This window comes from Dufourea novaeangliae, unplaced genomic scaffold (genome assembly GCF_001272555.1).
Source record: "Dufourea novaeangliae isolate 0120121106 unplaced genomic scaffold, ASM127255v1 scaffold108, whole genome shotgun sequence".
NCBI classification, from domain to species: domain Eukaryota; kingdom Metazoa; phylum Arthropoda; class Insecta; order Hymenoptera; family Halictidae; genus Dufourea; species Dufourea novaeangliae.
This window is the reverse complement of record NW_015374014.1, coordinates 3973359-4000111: the sequence shown is the minus strand read 5'-3', so window position 1 is coordinate 4000111 and position 26753 is coordinate 3973359. Positions and strand designations below refer to the sequence as shown.

Below are 26753 nucleotides of genomic sequence, written 5' to 3'. Positions count from 1 at the left end.
TCTAATTTTACAAAGTGTGTGCCTACGAGACCCATCTCTCGACGCGTTAAATGGTGTATTATCAATTATCCATCGCGAAAGTTACGCAGGCTGAGTCAGAGTCAGACAATTCGATTGTAGCTATTCACGTGGTACGCTCTTGGGATGGATAGTCTAATCCCTACAAGAGGATCAAAAGCGTCTTCTTTAAATAGCGCATTGATATCGGTTCACTGACGTATACGATCGATGCGAGTGTCGTTAAGATCATTCTGACTCATTCTGCCCGATCCACGAACGCGTCTCCTGAAACAGGAGGGAAACAGGAACAGCATCAGTCGACTAATTCTTGGTAAATGGACACAGATGTGCCGCCCATCCTTCTGCCGTGCGCGATCTGCGCACGGACTTTTATGCCGCAGTCGTTGGAGAAGCACACCAGGATATGCGAACAAGCCGCCAATAAGAAGAGGAAGCCGTTCGACTCCTCGAAACAGAGGATCCAAGGGACCGAGCTGGCTGAGTTCGTGCCGCGACTGGAGAAAAGACGGTACACGGTGGACGACAGGACCGGCAACAAGTCTACGTCTACTTGGAAACAGACGCACGATGACTTCCTACGACAGATCCGGGCTGCTCGCAACGAAATCGTAAGTTTCGATGGTCACCGTGTAGTTCGAGGTGCTGCTAACGATACCCTTATTGAAATATAGGGTATTAACCCTCATCAGTCCCCTGTGTCAATTTGACACGTTTTTCTCCTAGGAAATGATTCTATTCTGTTACATACAGGGTGTGTCGTTTAACTGGAAACAGTGGAATATCTAACGAAGGATTAATATATAGTAAAGGAACCCTGTATTTTTTTATTTATATCGTGACAGTGGTTGTTGAGACAAATACAACGAACTACCATCGAAATACACTGATATGCTTTCTGTAATAAGTTTGAATAAGATCAAATTAGATCTGAGTGATAACTTTATTACATGTTACATTATATTCGGATTATTGATAGTTTAATGATACTATCGTTATGTCTACTATCAGTAAATTATTGATAACTTATCGATAGTCGTTAGCAGCACCTGTGCCGTATAGTCAGGTAGTAAATCACAGAGTGGTGTAGATAGGGGTTGGTTTGCGGTTTGGGTCTCATTATTGTGTCGCGTATCCTGGTAATTAGGATCATCATTAAGATCATTCTGACTCATCATCTTTAGGATCATCACACCCTTTGCGGTCCAGATTGTTCTGGATTTTCTACTGAACCACTTGCATAAATGTAATTTACTGTACCTACTTATATTTCGATATTTTAATCGAATAATATATTTGGCATGTTTAAGAAGTATTAAGATAGTATTTATGAACGATACGGTTGTTTTTTGAGCAAATACGATGTACATCACTAAAATACCAGAGTCCATCTCGATATAATTCCGCAAAGAGTTAAACTGCGGACGTTTATGCAAAATCATATTTTTACAATTAATGCTTTTGATTATGATAGCGTTTAGTTCATTACCTCGTTATATTGTTATCGTTAATAACATTATTTTATAGTGAGTAAACCATTCACGGTACAATTAAGAAGAAGTTCATTCTACAAATTATAGCAAATGGAAACTGTAGAATTAAATGTTCTTTATGTGTATTAGATGTAGTAGTAAATAATTCACTATTTCATTTAATAGACTGTTAAGAGAATTCAAATTCAAAATATATTCCTGCTTTGTTACCTGCAAAAAATTGCTGGGGAAGTAAAAAATAATTAGGAATATTCTATATGATAGAATTGATTACCTTACTGTATTTGGAATAAACACTAAATTTATGGGGAAAATACAGTTAGAATTGATACACTTAATAACTTCATAACAAAAAGACTTAATTTAAAAAATTTATTGAACGCTAGAGGATTTGTACGTGTAATAAATATTGATAGTCTATTATTATTTCGTTCCCATAGATCTTTACCTAATGTGATTAGCAAAAACTACAATCATTTACGTCGACGCAACAAGTATCCCGTAATTGAAATAATTGAAAAATCTAAAGTTAGAGAGTTACATTGAAACAGAAAGCATGCAGAGAATAACGCGTGGTGAGAATTGCAGGTAGAACGTAGATTAACCCAGATGCATCACGAATGATGCAAGTGCGTTCGCGCGTGAGATGAATGCTCTTATACCACGCACTTTATTCTCACGGTATTCACGGTGTATATAAATTAATGTTCGTAGAAATATGGTTAACAATTTTTCTGAAAAAACGATCAGTTCTGTGATCAGGTGGCAAAATGTGATATGTCCAACTTTCGTAAAAATTGAGATACATGTGTTCTTCCATGTGTGTCTAGATGAAATTTAGAAGTTCGCAAAATGTAACACCTCTGTGCTAGGTGATTTAGAAAAAAAGGTGGCACTTCCATGTACTTTTAAGAATATTTTAATCTTTCACAGCTGAACAAACTTTAAATCTGATATACTGTAAAAAAATTGAGAGAATCGCACATATCACGGTTTGCCATCTAATTTAAATTAATTAGATAGTCAATCTTAGATGTTTATGAATTTATAATATGCACTGCAGGTCATAAATTTGGCTTTTTCTTGGGTTATAGAAGATAGAGATTCAGTTATTAAACACATAAATTCAAGTATCCAAAAGTAAACCACTACGATTAAAAAGTTCGCGAATTTGATTTATAAATAATTTATTATTAATCTTAACAATAATTCCATAGGATCACCATGAAGGTAATCTTCTTTTTAATATTTTTAATCCTTATGTACTTTTGAAATCTTTATTTTCAGTTTTCGAAAGCGTTGTGATAAGCGGACGTAGAAATCAAATTTAACTTCTCCTGTGATTTCATAATTATTATCACGGGAGAGACAATAATTAACCCTCGGTTGTCACATCTATTTTTTGACAAAAACCAATTTTCAATCAGCTGCTATTTAAAATCTATCTGTTAAATTAACTCGCAAAAGTTCTGAAATAAAGTTTGATCATTATAAAATATATTTTTTTTGTAAAACATTAACACTTAAAGCATCATCGTGTTTAAAAAAATCCAAAAAGACTTTTTTTTGGGATACCTGAGATAACTACTACATGACCCCAACAGTACCACTTTCACTTCAGAAACATATTTTACTGCAAAGTCAAATTTTGGATCATTTCGATTGAATGTAACAACCGAAAGTCAAGAAATCGCAGGAGAAGCTGGACTAGATTTCGGCGTCTACTTACTCGCCACTTTCAAAAACTGAAAAAACAAGATTTCAAAGGTATATAGAGCAGAAGGAGATTACTTTGAAGGTGATCTGATGTAATTATTGTTACGATTAATAATAAATGATTTTTACATAATGTCCCCGAACTCTTTGATCAAACCTTGTATGTACTACTTGGAAAATCTTCAGCTTATGCTTCCCATAAACGAAACGTGTTTGAAATGTTGTTCCACCCTCACCACCTCACACCATTTCACTGAAACATAAGATCGTTAAGATAATGTGGAATACAACTTTTATTGAAATTATAGTGGCTTGCTTGTTGGTACGCCTAATAAGATTCTTTTGAAAAATGTCAAATTATACCATATAAATAGTAATTCATAGTCTAATGAAATTTCAGGTGGATGGCACGATGCAGAAGCAAGGCACGACAGTGCTGTCGTCGAGCGCGCCGACCCGCGCAAACGAACAGGGTGTCTGTCCCACGTGCAACCGACATTTCGGCATCAAGGCGTACGACAGACACGTGGCGTGGTGCAAGGACAGAATCACGCGGGTACCGGTTAGCCCCGCGACAAACATCGCGAAGGAACGTCTTGAAGCGCGGATGAAATATCGGGCACCATCCTTGAAGAATCGCCGACAGATCACTCGCGAGAAATATTCCCCTAATTCAGCAACTAATCTCAGTTCAAACAACAAGACCTCACCGACACAGTCTGTGAGTCGGGTAAAGGAGAGCGTATCCGCGCCAAACTGCAACAAAAACAACGTCAGTCCAATGAAACACAAGCCGACTATCACGTATGTTCTTATATCTAATTTTAATTACCTCTGTTCATTGATTCATACGGTCTGATCATTTTTGTATGTACAGCGTGTCGTAAAATAACATCGACTCCCGGAAAGGAGGAGTTTCTGGGCTGATTGGTCGAGGTTTTTCGTTAATATCACGTTAACAAAGCCTCGGATAACATTTTTGCTAAGCAAAAAGTTGTTTAAAATCGTCCCGGGAACTCCTCATTTCCGGGAGTCGAAGCTATTTTGGGACACCCTGTATATTTGTTGATATACTATGTTGAAAAAACTCCTCAGGAGGTAGTTAAAAATGTTCTCACGGTCAGTTTGTTAAAAGTTTTCAAAGTCATTGGTATCTTTTGAAATGGATTCCCATTTTTTGTTTCTGTATAGAAAACAAATTCAACGATCTTAATAACCATAACGTTCCAATTATTTAATCTCGAGATATTTTATAAATATCTCCACATGCAAGGTTTTAAGCCACCATTCAAAAACACCTTGTGCGTGTATCTATATGACGCTCCAACTTATTATGAAAGACCATCATTACATATGTTCATTGTTGACATACTTTCCCGAAACATAACCCCTAAAACTGTGAATTTGTATAAACGCCTACAGTCTAGTAATAACTAGACTGCGGATTATATGCATTTATAGCATATATACGACTATGTGAAATATCAAAAATGGTAAAATTAACATCAGAACTAATGCATGTTCTGTCTTATTTTAGTTATAATAAAATCCTTAAGACGAGAAAGAAAATCATATCTTCACATCTGTCTTTACAAATCACTTCGCAAAAAGTTATTTTGCATAAAGTTCCGCAGTCTAGTAATAACTAATCCTTCAGTTCAGCAATGAATTACCGCGTTATTTTATGAAATTATCAATATACTCTTTTTGCTATTCATACCATTGAAATTCTGATCGTTGCAGAAGGCGTTCTGGACAATCGAAAGACACATCCAGTCCCATAGGTCCTATGAAGTCCCGACCAGTCGACCGTACGAACTGGTGAGAATCGCTCCTGTTTCTAATCTAAACGTGTATACCGTAAGATATCCGTAGAACTTAGTTTACCTATGGCTAGTGCGCACGAGGAGAAAGAAAAGGGACAAGGTTGTTTCCGCTCGACAAACATTAAAACCAAAAGCAACAAAAGCAAATCATTTGCTTCGAAATGTTTGATTACATTATCACGCGTTTATTCACGATCAGTTTTAAAAACGCCCGACGATCCTCTCCAGATGTCAACCCATACATCCTTGATCCTGTTTTCCTCATCCTCAGGCCACCAGAAGAAGAGTCCGGACCAGTTACCTTTCGACCTGCGCCCCCTAATAAAAGAACCCTCCTACCTGTACCGCCTCTAAGGCATAAGAAACAATGTCTCGAAGAGTGCAATACCGTTTCACCGCCGAGTTGCAAACGACAGGCTCAGAAGATAGTCAGCAAGCGAGGCCAGTCAACGTGCTGTCGGGGCAAGCCGGAGGAAAAGAATCAACCGTTGCTGTCCGCTCGGTCGCAGAAATCGAATATCGTTTCTGCGAGGAGTCAGGGCCACCCGAGATTAAACGACGTCTTTATTAACGTCGACGTGACAGGGATGACCGTGAGACCGTGCAATATTTATACGGGCAACGAGCTGACCACATGGAGACGGATCAGCCAGGAGAAGGATCATTCGAATGCGAACAACTCGAGAAATAATAAAGTTTCGAATTCTTGCAGATCTGATCAAAAGGACGGGCATATTACAAATGCTACTTTAATCGAAAGACAATTGGATGTCGGCTTGAATTGCCAAACTACGGATGCCTATGGGCTGAGCTCGAGAAGCGGAAGTATCGTTAATTGGCCCATGGTTACTCCGAGGTTGAACCGAACCTACTCGTTCAAAGAGTCGTTTGAGGAGACTGATGACATACAGGTGACGAATCAGTGCAAACGGAAGCCGGTGCGGAACAGTCCACGGGTGGAATTTTGTTTGGGAGATTTGGAGAAGGTACACAGATTGCATTCGTTTTCCCTTAATCGGGATCCTCGAAGTTTGAAAAAAGACAGAACCGATGAACGAGCTTCGAAGGTTTCTACGAGTAGAAACGGATTCGACGATTTGGAATTTGAGAAACAAACGTTGGACTCGAAAGAGACAGGAGTGGAATCGCCTTTGGTACATTTTAAATCGTCGAGGAATAAGATTTTGGAGAGGAAGCGGTTGAAGACCCCGGTTTGCCCACAGTTTCCTCAAGCAGATGAAGAAGGCATAGGAAACTCTACTGATAACGATAACGTTGTACATTCGGCGAATAATATTTTCGATGGAACTAACACAAATATTAAGGAATACGATGATTCCGGAAACAAAATGGACGAGGTGAAAGAAGAAAACGTAGAAGAAAATGTGGCGAGCTGTTCTGAGGAAAAATTACAAACTGAAGGTGTTTCTGATCAGTTTGAACATTACAAAGGATTGTATGAGCCAATAATCGATCAGAATGATCTAGCTGTTGATATTGAAGTGTCTGAGACACACTTATGCGACAAAGAAAATGAAACCGGAGAAGGGAATGAGCATTCCAATTTTAATTTAAATAATATAGTTCAGTCTTTTTCTTCATGTACAGATTTTCATAGTTTGGAATTCTCCGCGAAGTATGAAGATACCTTGAACTTCAGCGATACTGAAGCGAAGTTGATCGATATAGAAGCCGAACCAGTCCTCATGAAAGATGTGTTACGTCCAAGTAGATCGAGCACACCGTTCGAGAATCCCAGAAATTGTTACTCGAAACGTGAAGAATTCGAAAGCCTCAAGGAAAAGTCAAGTTCCCCTGCTGTAAACGAATGGAAAATGGCTATAAATAAAGAAACTGGGTCAGAACTATTATATCGCGTTGAAGTGGACAATTCCAATCGTCCATCATCGATTCATGATAAACTTGAAAAATTGGAGAAAATCGATACTAAGGCAATGACAGAACGACAAAATAATTCCGGAAGCAATCACTATATGAACGTTGAAGCTCCAATGGCGAAAAAAGAAGAGGAAGAAAAATTTGAAAGAATTATTAGAAAAGAAATGGCTAGTCAGACCGAAGAACCTTTTGATGATGATGTTTTAAGAAATAGAAACCTGAGTGGATCTCCAAAAATTGAAGACGTGTCTTCGCAGACGCGCGTCGCTGCAGATTTTCGAGAAATTGATCACAACTCCCTGGAGGATCAATCTAAATCGAATTCGAAAGAAATTACCGACAATTCCAAAGAATATATTTTCACCGATAGCATTGATGTAGATAATAAACCGACGATTGATACGAACAAAATGGCGGACGAAGATATGCAGGAGATTTACAAGAATTCGCTGATTAAAGACTTCGATTATGATAGCGAGGACTCTGTCAACGAACATAACACACGAAACTCTGGATGCAATTTCGAAGCTTCCACTAAGAACGATCTGATCGACGTCCGAAATTTACAATCGATAATTTTATCGGAGTCTTGCGTGAAAGTAAAGAAATCGTCGAAGTCTGCTCTGAGGTCGCGTTTTTCGAAAGCGACGGAAACAGCGAGGAGAATTCTGGAAAATTTGAATGAGATGAATGATAGTAATAATAGTTTATCGTCGATCGATGGCGTGGAACTTGCGGATGGTAAGCAGGTGGAAACAGTCGAGGTGGAAACGATCGAGGAGATCGGCACTAGGAATAAAAGCATTAGATTCAGAATATTGCCGAAAATCAAAGAGTCTACAGTTGTGGTTAAGAAAAATTACAGTGAAACGGAGACGATTAACACTCAGACTTACTGGGAGAAGGCCTCGAAGGCATCGAAGAATCGTTTGATTAATCTCGATCCACCGTATCAGGGGGCGAGCAGGTTTCTTAAAAGAAATCCGAAATATCGTATCCTTCCTCCTGTTCCCAGTAACTCGTCCTTATTCAATCGCAGGTAGGAATGGGTCGAAAGTTGACTTTGAATCAATACTTATAATCTCGTAATCTCAATTAAGTACTAGTTAATTTCTGATGGAAAAGATGCACAAAAATTTAGTATAAAGGATGATGCTCATTTTTCTTATTCGAAAATGAATTGCTACTACTGCTTCTAAACAGTTCGTTTAAAGTTTCCCGAGAATCTTCGAATTTTACTAAGTAAACAAAGTCGATTTTAATTATTAAACAATTACGATATTGTTTAATAATTATTTCATTCGTATCTCATAAACCGCGGATCCTACGAAAAAATTTGAATATAATCGTTCCTAAAGTACATTTCTAGCAACTTTAAATACATATACATATATATTTTTTGTAAAGTTAATAATAGTTGAGATTGTTTTAGTTTTATGTCTGCCTATCCAAATTCACTACACGTGATGTAAATGTTGATGTTTGAATTATTGTTTCATGATCAATGGATTTCATAAATTCATGGAAACACCCAAAACGCAGCGAAACGACAGCTCAAGCAGACTAATAAATTTTTATTTTCTTTTCACGGACACTTTTAAAAACTCTTATCAGTAAGTGTTGTATCTATTACATTTCCCACCAGATTACATTTCCTTAGTTGCACCGTATATTCTTTACGAAGGAAGGATTAATCTCTGAAAAATAAAGTTTGTACTTCAGGAACGACGGTACTCGTTATTATCGAATAAGCAATTCTCCAAATTCCGTTGTGATAAATTTCCCACCATTCGAAGTAGATTCAGAGACACAAACGTTAAATGAGAATGAACGATTCAGGTTTCAATCTTGTCATTCGTTTGACCGCACATTCAAGAACATCGTTTCCGCACTCTACGTAGAGTTCCTAACACACGTAAAATATTGTAGGAACTTAACACTGCCATTACATCCCGTATGGAGCAATTACGTGCGCAGACGACCGGATTTTAATCTTGTACTTAGCAGTAGAACGTAAGTTCCAGGTGGTTGAACGAATCGCCAATATGTATAGACATTCTGGTGTCTCGTGAAATCATATTTTCGGATCGTTTCATTTGGCCTGCGAGAGCTTGAAACCAGGCATCATGGAAGTATCAGTTATTCGAGCCCTAAAGAATCATCCTATTATTATCCAACCTATTTATTTTATGCATTGAATCATGTCCTTCTCGATATCATCGCAAGTTTTACTGCATTCGCATACAAATCTGCACGTTTTTAGGATTTCGTACACAAGATCTGATGAAAAAGTTCGGGGACTTTATGTATAAATCATTTATTATACATTTTCTTACAACAATAAATGCACAGGATCACATTCATAGTATGTGCTCTCTTTCTACTTTTTTATACCTTTGAAATCTATTTTTCCAGTTTTCGAAAGCGCCATAGTAAGCGAACGCTAAATCTAGGCTCGTCCTGCAATTTCTTAATTATTGTCTCTCGCGTTGGCGAAACGTCGTACTTTTAGCACCCGTTTAAGGCAAGGAAAGAAGATGAAAATTTCTTAAAATTAAGCGTAATTGAGAATGAAACATAGGTCCATGCTTACGATGCAGAGATGAAACAGTAATCCAGCCAGTGCATTTCACAATTTCATCGACACTTACATGCTTTCTTCGAACGTGGTTCACCATTCTTCACCTTCTAACTCGATTGCTGCTTTGTCTCCGCGTCGTAATAATAGACCCATATTTCGTTCACAATTGCGATTAATTTGAAGAAATTTTCATCTTCTTTTCTCGCCTTAAATGGATGCTAAAAGCATAAAGTTTCGTCATGCGTGAAGCAATAATTGAGAAATCGCAAGAAAAGTTAGATTTGATACCGCAGTCCGTTTACCACACACTTTTCGAAGAGTGGAAAAAAGATTTCAAAGGTACATAAGGACAGAAGAAGATTACTTTCAAGGTGATCCTATGTAATTATTGCTAAGATTAATAATAAATGATTTATACATAAATTCCCCGAATTTTTTTATCAAACCTTGTATTCTATATGACTTCAATGGTTATTTAGTCTCATCACGTTCCTCGATGTCTGCTACATCGCATGCGTACGATAGAACCCATCCACGTGAATTTACCCTTCACATTGTGTAAAGATTTACATTGGAGACTCGGTTAAAGAACATGCTTTGCATGTGTGCCCAAGGCTGAAAGGCTTGACCGATTTTCTGTGAACATATCGTTATCCGTTCACGGGTTCACCGTGGACGCTTATGGTTCGTCTTCTAGTATAAAAGGCTGTCACATTTTCGTCGAACAATGTAAGAAAAGTTGGACTGTTATTCAATGTTGGAATTTTATTGACGGTCATTGTATAATAGCATGAAGAAAAGATCAAAGTTTCTTAATTTCCTTTTATAAACACCGCCGCTTTAACCGCCTCTTTTCGTTCCCCACGACACAGGATGTTTGGAACAGGCACTTTATTCAGAGAGAAATGTTAGAATAGTCTTGAGTGTAAATAAGATTTTAAGGCACATACAGCACCAGTGTTCTAAGACTGAAGACGTTTTGTTGGTTTCTAAGTTATATTTATAGAATTTTATATTGTAACTTTTATACAAATGTTTAATTAACCAGACTTTCAGAATGCAGATACACTACTGTTCAGAAATTAATAATCATTTTCTTTTCGGAGATATAGAACGAGAATCTTTTTAGTAGAAATGTATGAGTTGATGTTAATACTTATCACAGAACAATAAACAAAAAAAGTAATCTGGGAACATTATGAGTGAACAAATATTTTTTAACCGTAGTTGTTCATACAAAGACTATAGGATCCAAATCATATTACGTTAATTAATGCGTAATAACAAAAATTCTGCGATAGGTATTATGTCGCGTGATTTTAATTTCAATCTACAGGTTAAAAAGATTTAAAAAATCGAAATCTTCTGTCAAGTCATTGTTAACAAGTAATCGACAGAATTATACATTATGTACAAAACAAAAGAATTTGCTTAAAAATTGTTGGTAAAGGAGCCAATATCGGTATTAAATGTGTTGTAACAACACAACGTTCAAAATGCACATTTACTAAAGTAACTATTATTAAACGATGAATAACAAAATAGACGTTAAAGTTCTTTCCAGTAGATCAGTATTAGTCGAAAAACGTTTAGTCCCAGCTACATACTCCAACAAAATGTCGTTTATCTGAAAACACGTTATCACACAGAATTTTCTACCTGCTTTCAGCGGGAAGGATTACAATCCTTTCTTACTAGCAGAGCAGCAGATGAACGACCTGCTGTCGGACGCCAGCGAGCAATCTGTGACGGACAATCCGCTCGGCGAAAACCGCGAAACCTCGTTTCCTCTCTCTCACTCCTCAGCATTCGTGAAATACCCTTATCAATCTCCCTCGAATCCCTCGAAACGATCTTCCCTAATAGCTCCACCCTCGGAATTCGACGACCTGATGTCAGACTTCTCGAGCGATTCGACCGAAACGAACTCGTTATACCGAGAGGTCTTCATAAACGATGTTAAAGGATCCAAATCGGACACCGAGAAGAAGTCACCGGCCAGAGAATTAGGCAGACGGGTGATCATCGACAAATCGAAAGCACTGGGCGGAAATGTCTTAGAGGGCGTTGCTCGTGGTAGCAGAAGTTTCGTTGCCAGTTCTGAAAGGGCTCGTAAGATCCTTGATAAAGTTTCGCCCAAGGTCGTCCGACCAACCGTCAATCGGTCTTTCTCAGTTCGAGCTTCCTCTGCTCCGAAAACCAGCCTCGATAAAAAGAACTCGAACAGCTCCAACGAGCCAAAGAAATCGTCCAATAGGCACAATGATTCTCAGAGTTCCTTGAATAACAGCTTGAACAATAGGAACAATAATTACACGAATCTTTCGAGTAGCAACCTCAGCTTGAGCTCCATCGTGTCCTCGGACGTGGACATCAAACGATCGAACTCGGTGTTCGACGAGTTGATGACCTCGTTTGAGGACGAGAACGATTCCTTCACGTCCCTGAAATCCCTCCTAAAAAACGACTCCCTGTCCATGTCTAGCTCTGTTCACGGAAGACAGCGGCACGATCAGATCAGTGACGAGGAACTTTCGTCGCCGGAAAGTCACAAGAGGCAGGATCACGGCAAATTCAGCGGTGACTCCGCTTATAGCAGGTTAATATGTAATCTAAGTTTTTGTTAATGTTTTGGATTGATTGCAATCAACCTATTTAGCGGGGTTGGGTTCAATGATAATGAACAAAATTGTGGCTGTAGCTTGGCCTTTACACTTCCACTTGCCTTTACACTACCTTTACCACACACATTACACCGCCACACTGGCCTTTACACTAACAAAAAATATTCAATTAAATCAGTGAACATGATTACGACAAGACTAATTAATTCAAACGTATTAAAATTATGAAATGCTGTTATGTGTATATTTGAAGGAAGTTTTAACAAGATAGATAATATTCTTGTTTATTTCTTAAGCACAAAATATTGTTGTGTTTACATGAACGTTTTTGGGAACAGTTTTAAAATTTGTTCTCCTTTATAAATAACATTCTGATACTGGAGGATAAAAAATCGGGAAATATGCATTGGGTAAAAAAAGTATTCGTACACCCTTTAAAACAAAACAACTCTTTTAAAATTGGTCCAAATGACTTGAGTTTATTTGTTGAGTTAGAAGGATTAGTTTACTAAATGTTGTGTTGAAATTTCGAACTGTATGGAAAACCATCATGAATGGTGAGCATAGATTTCTATCAATTTCTGAACGTGTGACGTGGATCACGCTTATCTCTTACATTCCCCGACACCAATGCAATCTCCTACATGCCTAAAATCCCGTTCAATTTCTTCCTCCCAGTTTAAATCGCAAATATTTGCACCACGGACGCAGCACCAACGACGTGGGAGGACGTCTCGACGAGGACCCTTCAAGACAGAATCGTGACAGAAGCGATGGTGACGGGATCTCGACGTCGGCCAAGTTTAAAATGTCGAAATTCTGCCACGAGTGCGGCTCTAAGTTTCCGAAAACCGCAAAATTCTGCTGCGAGTGTGGCATCCGTAGACTCGTTCTCTGAGGGAACGACGGGAAACAACATGGCCTCCGCGAGAAACGTCTTCTTTGAATGATTTACCCTCGATGTAACGGAAGGCGGAAAAGATGGAATTCCACGAACAGATTTTTTTAGAACACGGTTGAAAAATATAAGTGATAAGATAACTTGAATCGAATGTACATGTAATCGTGTTAAGTAGAGCTGGGATGGTTCAGTGTAGACAGTGATGGCAAATGTATAGGGTGCAATGTTAATTTTGTTACAACCGTGTTTTCAAGAGTAAACTGAGTAATTAAGATCTCCCATAATTTTTGCTCTTATGATTTACAAAAGTTTACTGAATATGTATATTATTTATTTTTATGGAAATATTGGGGAGTTCGATAATATATCCTGCAACTTTAATCGTTTTATTTGATCTTATTCTTTTTTTGCATAGCAACGATGTAAAATTGTTTTGCATAAATTATGGCGGAACGCATTATGATAGCCGAAATTACGTTTTCATAGACTTGATAAATTGAAAATTTGTAATGCACAATATTTTGGGGGCATTCTAATACTAAATAGTAAATACATATTAAGTTCTTGAGAAACAATAGCTGACCACCTATCTGAAATATTATACTTCTGTACAATTTATATACTGGGATCAAATGCTGTCCACAACCATTAGTAATGCATAATAGTAAGCATTAATTTCTAATTTTTCAAGCTCTCATCTTCATCAGAATGTTTCATTTTTTTGCAAAAAAATACCTTCAGAGAGTAAAGTTAATTGCATTACATTCAAATATCCCTAAAATTAAATAATAAGACATGCATATTTTGTTTTCTGTAATTGTGCAGTAACCAAAAATTAATAATTTGTTCATGCTACATTTTTTCAACAAAAGTATTCAAGTTACTTAAAATTTTCATTCAACAATTACATACTTGGGGTAAAACAAGAATACAAATTACATTAGTGGACCATATTTTAATTTAGAGTTCATAATGTTAATCATAGTGGTTTCATAAGTATTTACAATTTTCATATCTCATTTAGTTTTGTCAATATTTAACTGTAACACAATTAGCTTTACGCCCTGTACATATAACCAGTGAAGAAATTAGAATTAAGATTAGAGGAATAATTTTTTATTAGAAGTCTGTGGATTTTATGCAAATATGGCATACATAATATTTTTAATCAAGTTTAATGACTTTCAACGGAGTAAGTGGACTTCAAATTAATTCCTGTTTCCATAAATTAATCCCAAAAAATCGGTATTTGCATAAACAATCCACAGTACGTTTACTAGTTTGCTAAAATTATTCATCCAATGAATTTGAAAAAGAAAACACACACGTTCATGTTTGAATCATCCTTGTAGTCAGAGTGAACCAATATCAGCACAATGGAATTGAAAGATAAATTATTTTAAATATCCGTGAAGAATTCTTAGAGGAGTTTCTATTCTTGCAAATTAGAGGTAGGGATGATTGAAGTTCAAACTGCTATGTAACTCTAGTCACTTATCCCGGTCATCGAGAGTTTCAATAAAGACATTAAATTCTCAGTATTAGGGAACAAGAACAGAACCGACGTCAATTGCAGATGATAAAACTTATTTAATTAAATAAGTGTATAATCTATAGATGAGTAATTTATTTATTCTGTGGAGTGAGGTCGGTTTGTAGGATTTACCATTAGCCAACACACAACTAAAATATTAAAGATTTAATTATTTTAAGTTGAATTTTACATCTTTGAGTTAGGTTCAGAGAAATTATATAAAATACAATTAAAATTATATAAATACAATGTTTAAATAATTTTAAATGTTAAAAGAAACAATCCAGGTTCTTAAGCAAGGTAGATGGATTCATTGAGAGAAGCAAAAAATGCATACTTAATATGAATGGTGAAGTGAATTCTAACAAAGTATATTTCAGCATATTTACTTTGAATGTGCTATTTTGGCAATAAACAATTACCAGGGACCTTTATTTATACACTGTATGTTACGTTAAATGATAAATATTATTTATTCAAAGGAGTTCATTTGCAAACACTAACATAAAATGAAGTATTTTACTACCTTTTAATCTTTTACTTAAAATAAATTTTCTTGAACATTTCTATGATTGCCCTTCCAAATTCAGGTGAATGGACGGATATACATATATATCAAATAAATCCTACTCTATTTTTCATAAATATACAGATTAACAAAGTAAAACTTCGCATTTGCGTTTATTGCGTCATATACAGATGGGAAAATCCCACACCATAGACAGAAGTATTAATTTTTAGTACCATATTTCGTTATCTTTGTTGATTATTAATATTGGTAAATTGCATTCTGCATCGTCTCACTGCCTCGATTTCGTGTTCGTATCCATGAAACACATCGAAATCTATTTTACAGAGTCTTTAATAGTCGGTACAACTAGAGAAGTAGAAATTTCATATTGTTTTTATTATAATCAATAATCAACGATACGTGACACGATAAAACATTTGTTTCCTAAAAACTTTATCTCATCAATACAGAATTTGTTCAAAACACTACCCATTCAATTTTTCTTTTTAACTTTTCGTTTTGACCTTCTTGAAAGTCTCAAAATCAATGTGTTGAATGTTTATACAAATTTGTACTTTTACAGATTAATTTACAAGAGTGTCAATAAACATATATTTTCTTATTTAAAAATAAGGTACCAACACTATGGACCTGTATTATAACATTTTATTACAATTTTTATTTCCTGTATGCTGCAAACACATAAATCAGCGGTCTACTCATTATTTCATTAAATTCAGTACCTCTTCAATTGTACCATTAATTATTAAATGTCCTGTACAATACTCCGACCTCAACAGTTTTGTAAGTTTTTTATACGAGTGAGCACAATGGAATGAATCAGCCGATCACGCTATGTATAATCCGTATCACGCGTTTCGTGTGTTTAACGAAGCAACTGTAACATAAACTAAACGATATTCGTTAGATACGGTTCATTAAGCTAAAATGAACCATTAATCAAACTAAGGGTAGCTAGAAAAAACAACGGCTTTGAGCAAAAATAGAACCGATCCACCCCTAATAGCCTTAATAGTCGTATTTATAAGGAACGACTTATCGTCACCATTAGTTCTCTGGTGTCCAACGAATACCAAAGAGGGAATCCTAAGGAAACAGAGCCATCACGCGAGTCAGACTAACTGTGTAATAATTATAAACAATAAATCGTCTATGTTTCGAACTGTATTTTTGCAACCGCAATAAAGTTACTGCTTATAAGGAGAACTACATGTCAGGCACAGTACATTATTTTTGCCTCCTGAAGACAGCGTAATTTCCGATTTCTTTTTATCAAATGACAAGCGAGTGTGTATCAAGGTTGCTCGCGAGTCATGCGAGTACCGAAACGGTGGATTCTTTCGAGAATAGTTTTACACGGTTGAGATGTTACGAACTATAAGTAGGCTGTCAGGAATTTTTGTAAGAGACAATTGGATCGAACATCGGGATCGTTGTGGACCGTGTCGTTTTTATTGTTTTGGATTTCTTTTGCAGCGTGTCGTGTCACAACCTCAACGCCTCGCTAAGAAAGGTTCGCGGGGTTTTCATGTAAACGTCAGTCCCGGGGAGAAGGCGAAATGCGGCAAGGAGAACGGTGATAACGTAAAATGTTTTCAATAATATGCTTCTTATAATCGCGAGTCGTCCGCGAAACGTGTGCTTTCAATCTGTGTACGCGATTGAAAATTCGAAAAATTACTTGCAGAATTATCCCATGATCGATCACTGTTACGATGTTGTGATCGTCGGCGCTGGGGGTGCAGGATTAAGGGCAGCGTTTGGTTTAGGTAATGTTATGTCAAAAATTTCGTACTTAATTTAAGTTGACGTTTTAATTATTACCATTGATCCTACCTTTTTGTAAAGTGTTTTATTATTTATTCAATGGTGACCAATCGCAATACAATTGCTTCTACCGAGACCCTTCGCATTTTTAGACTAATGTCGATTAATTCTTTGTATGTTTAACACAGTTCTACTCATGAAATGATTCTTAATGTCGAATTTACAGCTGGGTTGGGATAGTCCCATGCATTGAACAGTGAAGATTTATATTAAGAAATTACATTATCCTTTATTGTAGTTTATTAAAACTAATGATTTTACTGATACTTAGTGTCGCACGGGGTGTTAAAGCTAACCCCCTGAATTTAGTATGCGTATTTAACGGTAAACTGTAAAATAAAAATATTTGTATAAAATGATTTTTACCAAATTTAAGAATGGTACGTAAATTAATTCATAAAGTTGGTCAAGTTATCTTAGTGTTTTTTTATTTACTCTCAACAGTTTAATAGGATGTTTCTATTACTTATACAGATATTAATACATTACTTAGCATAAATAATTTTAGTTAAATATGATTAAAGAAATAAATATATATCTTAAATCTTTATCAAAGCGTTACTGCTACTGAGCTATTCCTCAAATAGTAACTTAATAAATTATGGGGATAAATAAACGAAAATTCAACATGTATAACAATTATATTAAAGTCATTCAAAATAATAAATTTGAGGGTTTAAGAAAATGAACTCGGCAGTCTTTTCATCTGTACTCTTCTTCTTTCATTAAACAGGAAGTAAGGGATACCGGGTAGCAGTAATCACAAAGTTATTTCCGACGAGATCTCATACAGTGGCGGCCCAAGGTGGGATAAACGCTGCAATTGACACCGCGAAAGAGGATAGCTGGCTGTACCATATGTACGACACTGTTAAAGGATCTGACTGGTTAGGGGATCAAGACGCGATTCACTTTTTAACAAGAGAAGCACCACGCGCGGTCTTCGAACTTGAAAATTTTGGTAATCCCCAAATAAAACAATACCGTTTCTTTCATGATATCAATGAGAACAGTTTCGGGGAAGCAATTCTTAACCAATAAATAATTCTTCTTCTTGAAAAACTAATTGTTCGCTTCGAAATCAACCTCGGTAAATCGTTTTCTGAGTTTGCAACTTTGTTAAAAAGGATTGAAATGGGAATAAAAACGATTAAAAGCCTGCGTGTCGGTGAAACAACGCTAATGCAAAAATTAAAGTTTTTTATCTTCGGTTACTTTATGAAAATTTCAGTAACTTTTGTAGGAACAATCTATTCATATCTTCACTCGCTTATGAAATATTTAACCGTTCAAGCTGATGGTATATACCCGATTTTGGGGGCAGACGATCAATAGTTTATGAGATATTAACAATTTAATTTTATTCGTGTCCGTTATATCTTAATCCTCCGTAGGTAATGTGGATCGTTCACGACCTGAGCAATATTTCATTTTTCCCGGACGTTCCTCCGAATTTTTATTTAGATTAAAAAAATCTTAAAACATTTGACTTATCGCAAGATTGTATAATGTAGTAGAGACTTTGATACGTATCCCAGAATATTTTCAGATTTCTGGAAAACCTGAAACGATAAAAACTTAGGCTTGGACATAAATCACCCACTTTGTCTACGGAGGGTTAATTGATCATGCCAGTATTCGGGTGCTCTCAAAATCGAGTACCATTAGCTTCAGTATTTCAAGCTTTATCATTATGCAAAGGCTCACCAAAAAGTTAGCGTTACACTTCGGAACTTTTCCTTGTAAGTATATCTTTTTCCATTAAACTGACAATTAATTTAATTAATGACATTCATCAAGTATTTTATAACCGACTCCTTATCAACCATTTTCTACGTTATTTTTTCTTCTTTTACCATTGGTTAATAAATGTTCGTAACAAGTCCTTCTATCTCTATGGGGATGATGAAGAACATGAGTTGAAGTTTTAGAAAGGGATGAATACATTTCTGCTGATGTTATTTGCTACCCAGTTTCATTGATTAAAGTTCCGTTTCAATTAAAATAAAGTGACATACGTACAAATTTGGATACTTAGGCTGTCCCTTCAGCCGCACGGAGGATGGAAAGATCTATCAACGAGCGTTCGGCGGTCAATCATTGAAGTTCGGTAAGGGTGGTCAAGCGCACAGAACATGCGCCGTCGCGGACAGAACCGGCCACGCATTGTTGCACACCTTATACGGGCAATCTCTCCGTTACGAAGTACATTATTACGTCGAATACTTCGCCCTTGATCTTCTAATGCACGGCCAGTGCTGCAAGGGCGTTTTGGCATGGGAACTAGAGACCGGTCTTCTGCATCGGTTTCGAGGTCACCATACGGTAAATCATTCAATCTCCTATACGCGTTTAAAAAAAACACTACTTTGACTATAATTTAACACACTCACCAGGAAGCCTATTTCGACTACCTTCCGTTCACGTTGAGTGTATTAATTGACATTGAAATTTATATTTACATGACGGTCACCGGTGACCGACTCTTTCACCACAGAGAATAACACATTTTCTTACGAGGAAAGTTTACACATTGTGCTATTTTGCTACGAAAAATAACACATTTAGATTTTTTCGACGAAAAGTATAAAATTTCATTTGAATGAAAAATGAAATCTATTTTACAACGAAAAATTTAGTCTTTGAAAATATTTTTTGATAAATAATAACTCCATTTAATTTTGAAAAGGAGAAAAATATGATAATTTGAAGCTGCATAATTTACGTATGGTATTTTAATGTTTAATAAATTACCGATCTAGTAAAATAAAAGATTTTTCAAGCGTGCTTCTTTTCGCCGCTATAAACGATACATGCTGCTTTTCGTGACAACTCACTCGCAAACGTGTTAGTTTTCCCAGCGAAAGACGGACAACCATTCAAATATGCTATTTTTCGTGGCGAGGAACGAAACGTAATACATATTTCTCGTGACGTTCCACGGCCTCCCACCCCAGTGGTGGGGATGAAGTAATAACTTTCACAAGGAACTTTTTATCCAACTCTCATCGAGTCTTTACTGTACTCCTCTGCCCTCCCACTGGTTATGCCCATGATTATCCTAACATTAAAATCCAGAACATCACGAAATCTTGAGATCGAGTACAATCTGTCAAGAATCAGCTAATTCTCCACTTGCCGCTTCTTTTCCAGATAATAGCAACAGGAGGAGCAGGAAGATGTTACTTGTCTTGCACAGCAGCGCACGCCTGTACAGGCGACGGAATGGCAATCGCGTCCAGGGCGGGATTGCCGCTTCAAGATATGGAATTCATCCAGTTCCATCCAACCGGTAGGCACTTCATACCGTAACAAACGAAACGAAATTGCTAATGCAAATATCTTTTCCCCGTGAAACTGGCAATATTTTCCGTCAGGAATATACGGAAGCGGGATACTGATTACGGAAGGCAGTCGGGGCGAAGGCGGGAAGCTGTTCAATTCCCAAGGAGAATTCTTTATGGAACGATACGCGCCGAATGCGAAGGATCTTGCATCCCGTGACGTGGTCTCGAGGGCAATAACCATGGAAATATTCGAGGGAAGGTGACGTATAGTGAAAAGAAATTAAAGGTTACATCTACAAGATCACTTTCTATAAAATGCAGAGATAGGTAACGAACGATTCAAATACTATTTTCAATAATAATAGATGCTGAACGGTTCAAATAAAATGTCATTTTAAATAAGAAGCGAAATTTCGAAAAATAACGTGTTTTTCTTTTAACGATCTGAAGCATAAAATTTAATATTTTAAGGCTGTACATTATACATACATATATGTATGTACTTGAAATTTGCATTTTTTGGAATATTTCTTAACAATGAAAAGAGTATTACAACGCAAAACACCATAAAAGAGCATATAACAAGAGACTAGAAAAATATTTATGCCCATAAATGTATTAGACGTATATCCCACTTTCAGCAAGATCATTGTAAACGTTATGGATAAACAGAAAATAAATTGAAAGAATTAAGAAACTCAAATACACTACTATTTCAAGAACATAATGCAATCAAATATCTATTTTATTTTCATACTTACACGCAGGATTTAAAGTAAAATAAACTACAGTGATTTCTCGATGAATGCGACACGAGCAACGGCGTTATCCCCACCATTGGCGCCCCCCCCCCCGGAACCAATCAAAACAGAGTAAACAGAGTAAAGACAAATTTATGAGGGTCTAATAACTTTTCCACCTTGCCATGAATGCTCCGAAGCAGATCCGAGTTCGTCGCACTCATGAAGACATTACTGCACTTACTATTTAAAATACTATACTTTACCCAGTTCTAATTAAATGAACTCTTGCCACTGCGAATATTTCGCGTTGGTCCGTGGGTTTCTTCAGATGGACACAATCTTATCCGTCAGTGACACGAATCCACACGAATTATCAAATTAATTCAATTTAGAGGCGTCGGTGCCAAAAGTGATCACGTCTACCTGCAACTGAATCATCTACCGGTGGAGACGTTACGCACGAAGCTGCCCGGAATTTCGCATTTGGCATGGGTGTTCGCCGGCGTGGACGTGGAAAAAGAACCGATTCCAGTTATACCGACGATGCATTACAATATGGGCGGTATACCGACCAATTGGCGAGCACAGGTGAGACGAATGAGGGAAAAATTCGATCATGTTAGCCCGGTTAGCGTGAAACGACACGCGTTAATGAACTGGCGTATCTATGCAAATGTTGCCCAATTTGGATCATTGCCTAGGTTGCACCGCTACTCTGTAACTTGTCATGTGTATACAATTTCTACTGTATAATAGCACAGACGAAATATAAGAAGAAACCTAACATGCAATGTAATTTTCTGTCCCATGCTTTGGGGGCGTCAGAAGCAGAGACTTCTACCGAACCATTAAATACCGGTGTTATACCAACAAGTTACAATAATGGTCCAACCTAGGCGATGGTCCAAATTCGGCAACCTTCCCCTATTATATTTCCTCGGCTCGCAAGGTCCTGACGCGGGAAGACGAGGAGGACAAGGTAATCGAAGGACTCTGGGCCGCTGGTGAGACCGCGTGTGCCTCTGTTCATGGCGCCAATCGGCTGGGAGCGAACAGTCTCTTGGAATTGGTTGTCTTTGGCAAGGCGATCGCTGATCAGATCGATTGTATGAGCAGGCCCGGTGAACGCCACGAAGATCTATCTTCTGTAAGTATACCTTTCATACGCTTACCGCTAATCTCATTGTCCTTATCTTTAGAGTAAATGTCCCAATTACTGTCAGTGTCACATACAATAAAATTCATAAATCTTAAAAAATTGACATTTATTCTAAATTTTTTATAACAAACCATCCTTCGTTATACTTTAACAACATTGATCCGATTTATTTCTACATTTAGCGCAGTTTCTTATTATTTCAAGGGGAGAACAGTAAAGAAAATTTCATTCAATTATTTTTTTACATAAATGGAAGCAGATATAGGCAAACTCATTATCGAGATGAAAAGTTTCGAATAACGAATGAGAGATAAAAAAAAATTTTTCGTCATTTTTAATCGTTTGAACGTGTAAATTTCAATTTTTATAATAAAGTAATACTTCTTTATGAATGAATCGACATTTGTCGAACAATTATTTAATCTCATTAACTGTTTAAAGCTCAGGACGACGCCCTCAGATACTGCTGCTTTTCACTGTGTATTATTCGAATTAAATTCTGCCCAACTCTGAATGGAAGGCACAGATTGGAGCCCCTCTGTAAAGTGGGGTACAGAGGAAAAGCTCTGTATAAAAATTCGGCCTCTTGAAAATTATGTTCAAAATAGACTCGACGCTAAAAAGCTGTTAAATATGTGATCTACATGAACATCCTTCTCTTATTTTACAACATGTTTACGAACAGGCTATCAGCGAACAATCTGTTTGTCGCTTCGACGCGACCCGTCACGCGAAGGGCTGCTTTCCCGTCGCCGAGCTCCGCGATGAGATGCAATATAACATGCACCGATATTGCTCGGTGTTCCGAACCTGCGACGTGTTGCAGCGAGGATGCCGCGAGATGAGTCGTCTCTACACCTGTGACTTACCGGACATATGTGTAGGTGAATTAATCGAAATTTTCCATTCACGTAATCGCACACTGCAGCACGTTAAGACACCTGAAACGAGTATAATTTTGGGGTTATACCAACGTCAAATCGATTACTCTTTGCACTCGATGTCAGGGATTTCATTAAAAATGAAATATGATGTAGTCCATGTGAAATTAGGACGGTGGGAGGGGGGTGGGGGTTAAATAATTTTTCTGTTCTTGAATTTGTTCATTTTTTTCATAATAGAAAATAGCTTAGTTGTTTACCAGTAACACATTGACCGCCGAGTGCAATTTTGTACTTCCGCCCTATATGCGAGAGTAAAATTTCTGCTACAAATTAAAAATATATACTCACGCATAGACGTAGCCAGGTAATCAATAAATTTTATAATATTGTTTTTCTGCTCTAGGGGCGGGAGAGGGGACAAAATCCAATTTTTTCCCCTCGACTTCCACCCTGGCTACGCCCATATGATCATACACATCCCAGATAGCTCATGGCGCCTCAAACACGTCCATTTTACGGCTATTTTAGGTCTAAGGCGCCTTTAAACCGTCTTCAAGGTGTCCTTGGACGTCGTGTGTTATCTGGGATGGTGCCACCAGTTGCCTAATTGAAATTTACAGTCCCGAAAACCTGAGGCCGGCAGTCAAAGTGTTAAGAAAACTGGTACACTTTCATAATAGCCAAAAAAAAAAAAATGAACTGTACTGGAAATTTTCTGTGTTGAATATTTTTAAAGTATTCGAGACAAATGGTACACCCTGTATAGTTCTGTCTTCTACTTCTATTTTATACTCCACCGAGTTACGTAAAAATATCAATGTAACGCTTTAGGTTCAGGACCAATCGTTAATTTGGAACACAGAACTCGTTGAAGCCATAGAATTACAAAACATGATGCTTTGTTCCATGCATATTGTGTACGCGGCGGAGAACAGGAAAGAGTCCAGAGGATCGCATGCACGGGATGATTTCAAGGTGCCTGTCAGAAATATATAATTGTGCGAAAATCTATGCAGTTGGCGATTTCGTAACACATTTTTATGTCGTCCTATTTCGGAAAAATATCACGTTTTCAGGAGAGAATCGACGAATACGACTACTCCAAGCCAATCGAGTCTCAGCAAAAACGTCCATATAGTGAACACTGGCGAAAGCACACCCTCACGTGGGCTCGGGAGGACGGAGCGGTGAGTTAACAAAACTGTGCCTTTAAATTCTAACTGTATAGTTGATTCAACAACCAGTAACACAGAATTAATTCGTACAAATAATTTAATATACCAAATATTATTTTATAATAAATTTGATATTTAGGAAAGGGAATCTGTTAAAATGCGACATAAATGACTTTGATTTCTCTTGTTTGAGTTTCTTTCTTTGGAAGATTCATGCACAGTTAACGTCACTGCAATTAACCTTACCGATTTCGATTATCGTTCATTGTATTAATTACTGAATTTTCGTTATTTATGTTTGACATCTACGATGAATCTTCCGTTCATAAATATTAGGACACTTTTGTCTGAAAACAGTATGATAAATTCTACTCTGTATTACCATAAATGCAGAATAGACAGGGCAACTTATCAATGTCTGTTATATTATCCGGAGCTTGCTCATGTTCCCTCAGGAACAGTTATAGAACAGTATATTAGAGGAGCACCACAAGGCAAACAGCAATATCATTGTGTCTTTCGACCCCTTGATGAAACTAACTGCAATGCTTGCGAAACGTTGGGAAAACAATTCCACGAGGACACGGCTTATATCCTCTAAAGCCTCAACAATGAGAATTGTAAGGTTCACTCTTAGTTTTGCGTTTCACTTTGAGAATTTACAATAAATGATTATAGATTTTATTGCCTTTATAAGTCTTATAGCGAAGACTAGTTCTTTTGAAAAAATTTTTTTTTTGTAAAGTGAAGTTAATACGGATGAATTAATACGGTATGAGATTAATACAGTAGAACCTCCTGTATATTATCCGAGTACCCTAATATCCGAACGTTCCGTTATCCAAGCAGAATGCCTCCTAGCAATCAGAGCTTACATTACATACTTACATTGAAAAATTTCTATAATTTCAAAACCAAAATGATATGGGATTCATAAAGATTTAAACAAACTGTCAATTTTTCTCCACAAATTTTCTTAATAATCTCTATTTAAATAAACGAAATTATCCGGAAATTCGTCTAGAGCCAGAGAGCTCTACTATACATCATACGATTTGAAAAGCGACCCGGAAGGGATTACATTATAATTAATAAATGTCACAAATATGTTTGCAGATCAGCATTTCCTATCGACCCGTCATCGATGCGACACTGGACGAGGACGAAGCACAGCATGTTCCCCCAACGATTCGAGCGTACTGAAACGAACTTATTGCCGACTCGCAGCATTCTATTCCGTATCGATAAAAAAAACGCCGCCAAGATTTGCGTTCGCTGATGTAATCGAGATCCCGCGTGAGATCAATTCATCGCGTCGTTGAGAACGCGGCCAGATTCCATTGTTAGCTCCACCTGACCTCCGTTCACGATATTCTGCCGATTAATTAATACTGACCGGTGGCACGGGCGCACGTGTCACTTCTCATTTGTACATTCGAGGGACGAAGTGTAGCGCTCAACACGTGGAATTTTATACTCTGTACGACCGATCAAAAATTTCATTTTCCAGTCCCGAATCTGATGGATTGACAATTGTTTGTGTAAATCGATTAAAAATTTGTACATGTAATGTTCATACCGTCAAGTTTATATTTATACAACGAGTTCCACGGAATTCGATCGTTGTAAACACTTTCACGGATGATTAATAAAAACGAAGTCATATAAACTCGGCTGAAAGTATTCTGCATTGTGAGGGGGGAGATTGTTATATAAATTACAGGATGCATTATGAAGTGTCAAGCTAGTGTTACCACCGACTAGGTACAGAAGAAACTATTATCTAATACTTTTTACAGAAGAAACTATTATCTAATACTTTTTACAGAAGAAACCTATTATCTAATACTTTTTTCTGTTTTTAGCCGTTTCCCGCGTTTTTTATACCAATCTAGAATTAGTTCCAAGTTTCACCGCCAGGTGGCTATCGTAATTTACCGAAAAATACATGTAGTTGGCGCCGAACGAACATTACAGTAGGTGCTCGTTTATTGTCAGCCTGGGAGCTGTGATCAACTGATCAGTGTGATCCCGTGCTTGCTTACTTTCTCGTGAACTGTCCTGGAGGGTGGGCGCGTATCTCGACTTGTCCTTTCTCGTGTTACTAACCCATTGTGTGTTTTAGGCATTCGACAACCAGTTAATTTATTTACTGTGCATATTATTAATCTATTTACTGTGCATATTATTAGTCTATTTACTGTGCATATTGTTGTGTCCCCTCTCTTGTTACTAATCCCTTGTATGTTACAGATGTTCGAGAACCATTGGCTTCGATATTTATTTTCTTATGTACTGTGATTTCTATACTGTGATTTATTTACTGTGCCGTGTTTCGATTATTTTAGAAATCGATATGAGATTCAAAATGTAAAAATGTCTAGTACTTTGAATGTTTTAGAAAATTATTCGAGATAAAGATGTATGGAACTACTGAAAATTACTTTAGATTCCTTTTCCTTATTCTGTAAATTCTTTGATTGGAATATGAATGCTGCTGGAAGTATGAACATTTTCACAGGACAATGATCTAAATGGAACTTTAATAGTTTTT

General features: G+C 37.0%; 2 protein-coding genes across 2 annotated transcripts; both read left to right on the top strand.

Moving 5' to 3' along the window:
- Positions 1-335: 335 nt before the first annotated feature.
- LOC107188736 (homeobox protein 2-like) lies at positions 336-13055 on the top strand. Its single transcript, XM_015577081.1, has 6 exons — positions 336-629; positions 3628-4031; positions 4971-5048; positions 8882-8965; positions 11203-12132; positions 12836-13055. The coding sequence occupies exons 1-6, from the start codon at positions 336-338 to the stop codon at positions 13053-13055; spliced, it is 2010 nt and encodes a 669-aa protein (XP_015432567.1).
- Positions 13056-16727: 3672 nt separating this feature from the next.
- On the top strand, positions 16728-25402 carry LOC107188735 (succinate dehydrogenase [ubiquinone] flavoprotein subunit, mitochondrial-like). Its single transcript, XM_015577079.1, has 11 exons — positions 16728-16893; positions 17685-17912; positions 18990-19276; positions 20105-20243; positions 20329-20497; positions 21374-21569; positions 21931-22128; positions 22826-23020; positions 23856-23999; positions 24101-24211; positions 25316-25402. Exons 1-11 carry the CDS (start codon positions 16728-16730, stop codon positions 25400-25402), a joined length of 1920 nt encoding a protein of 639 aa, XP_015432565.1.
- Positions 25403-26753: the final 1351 nt, after the last annotated feature.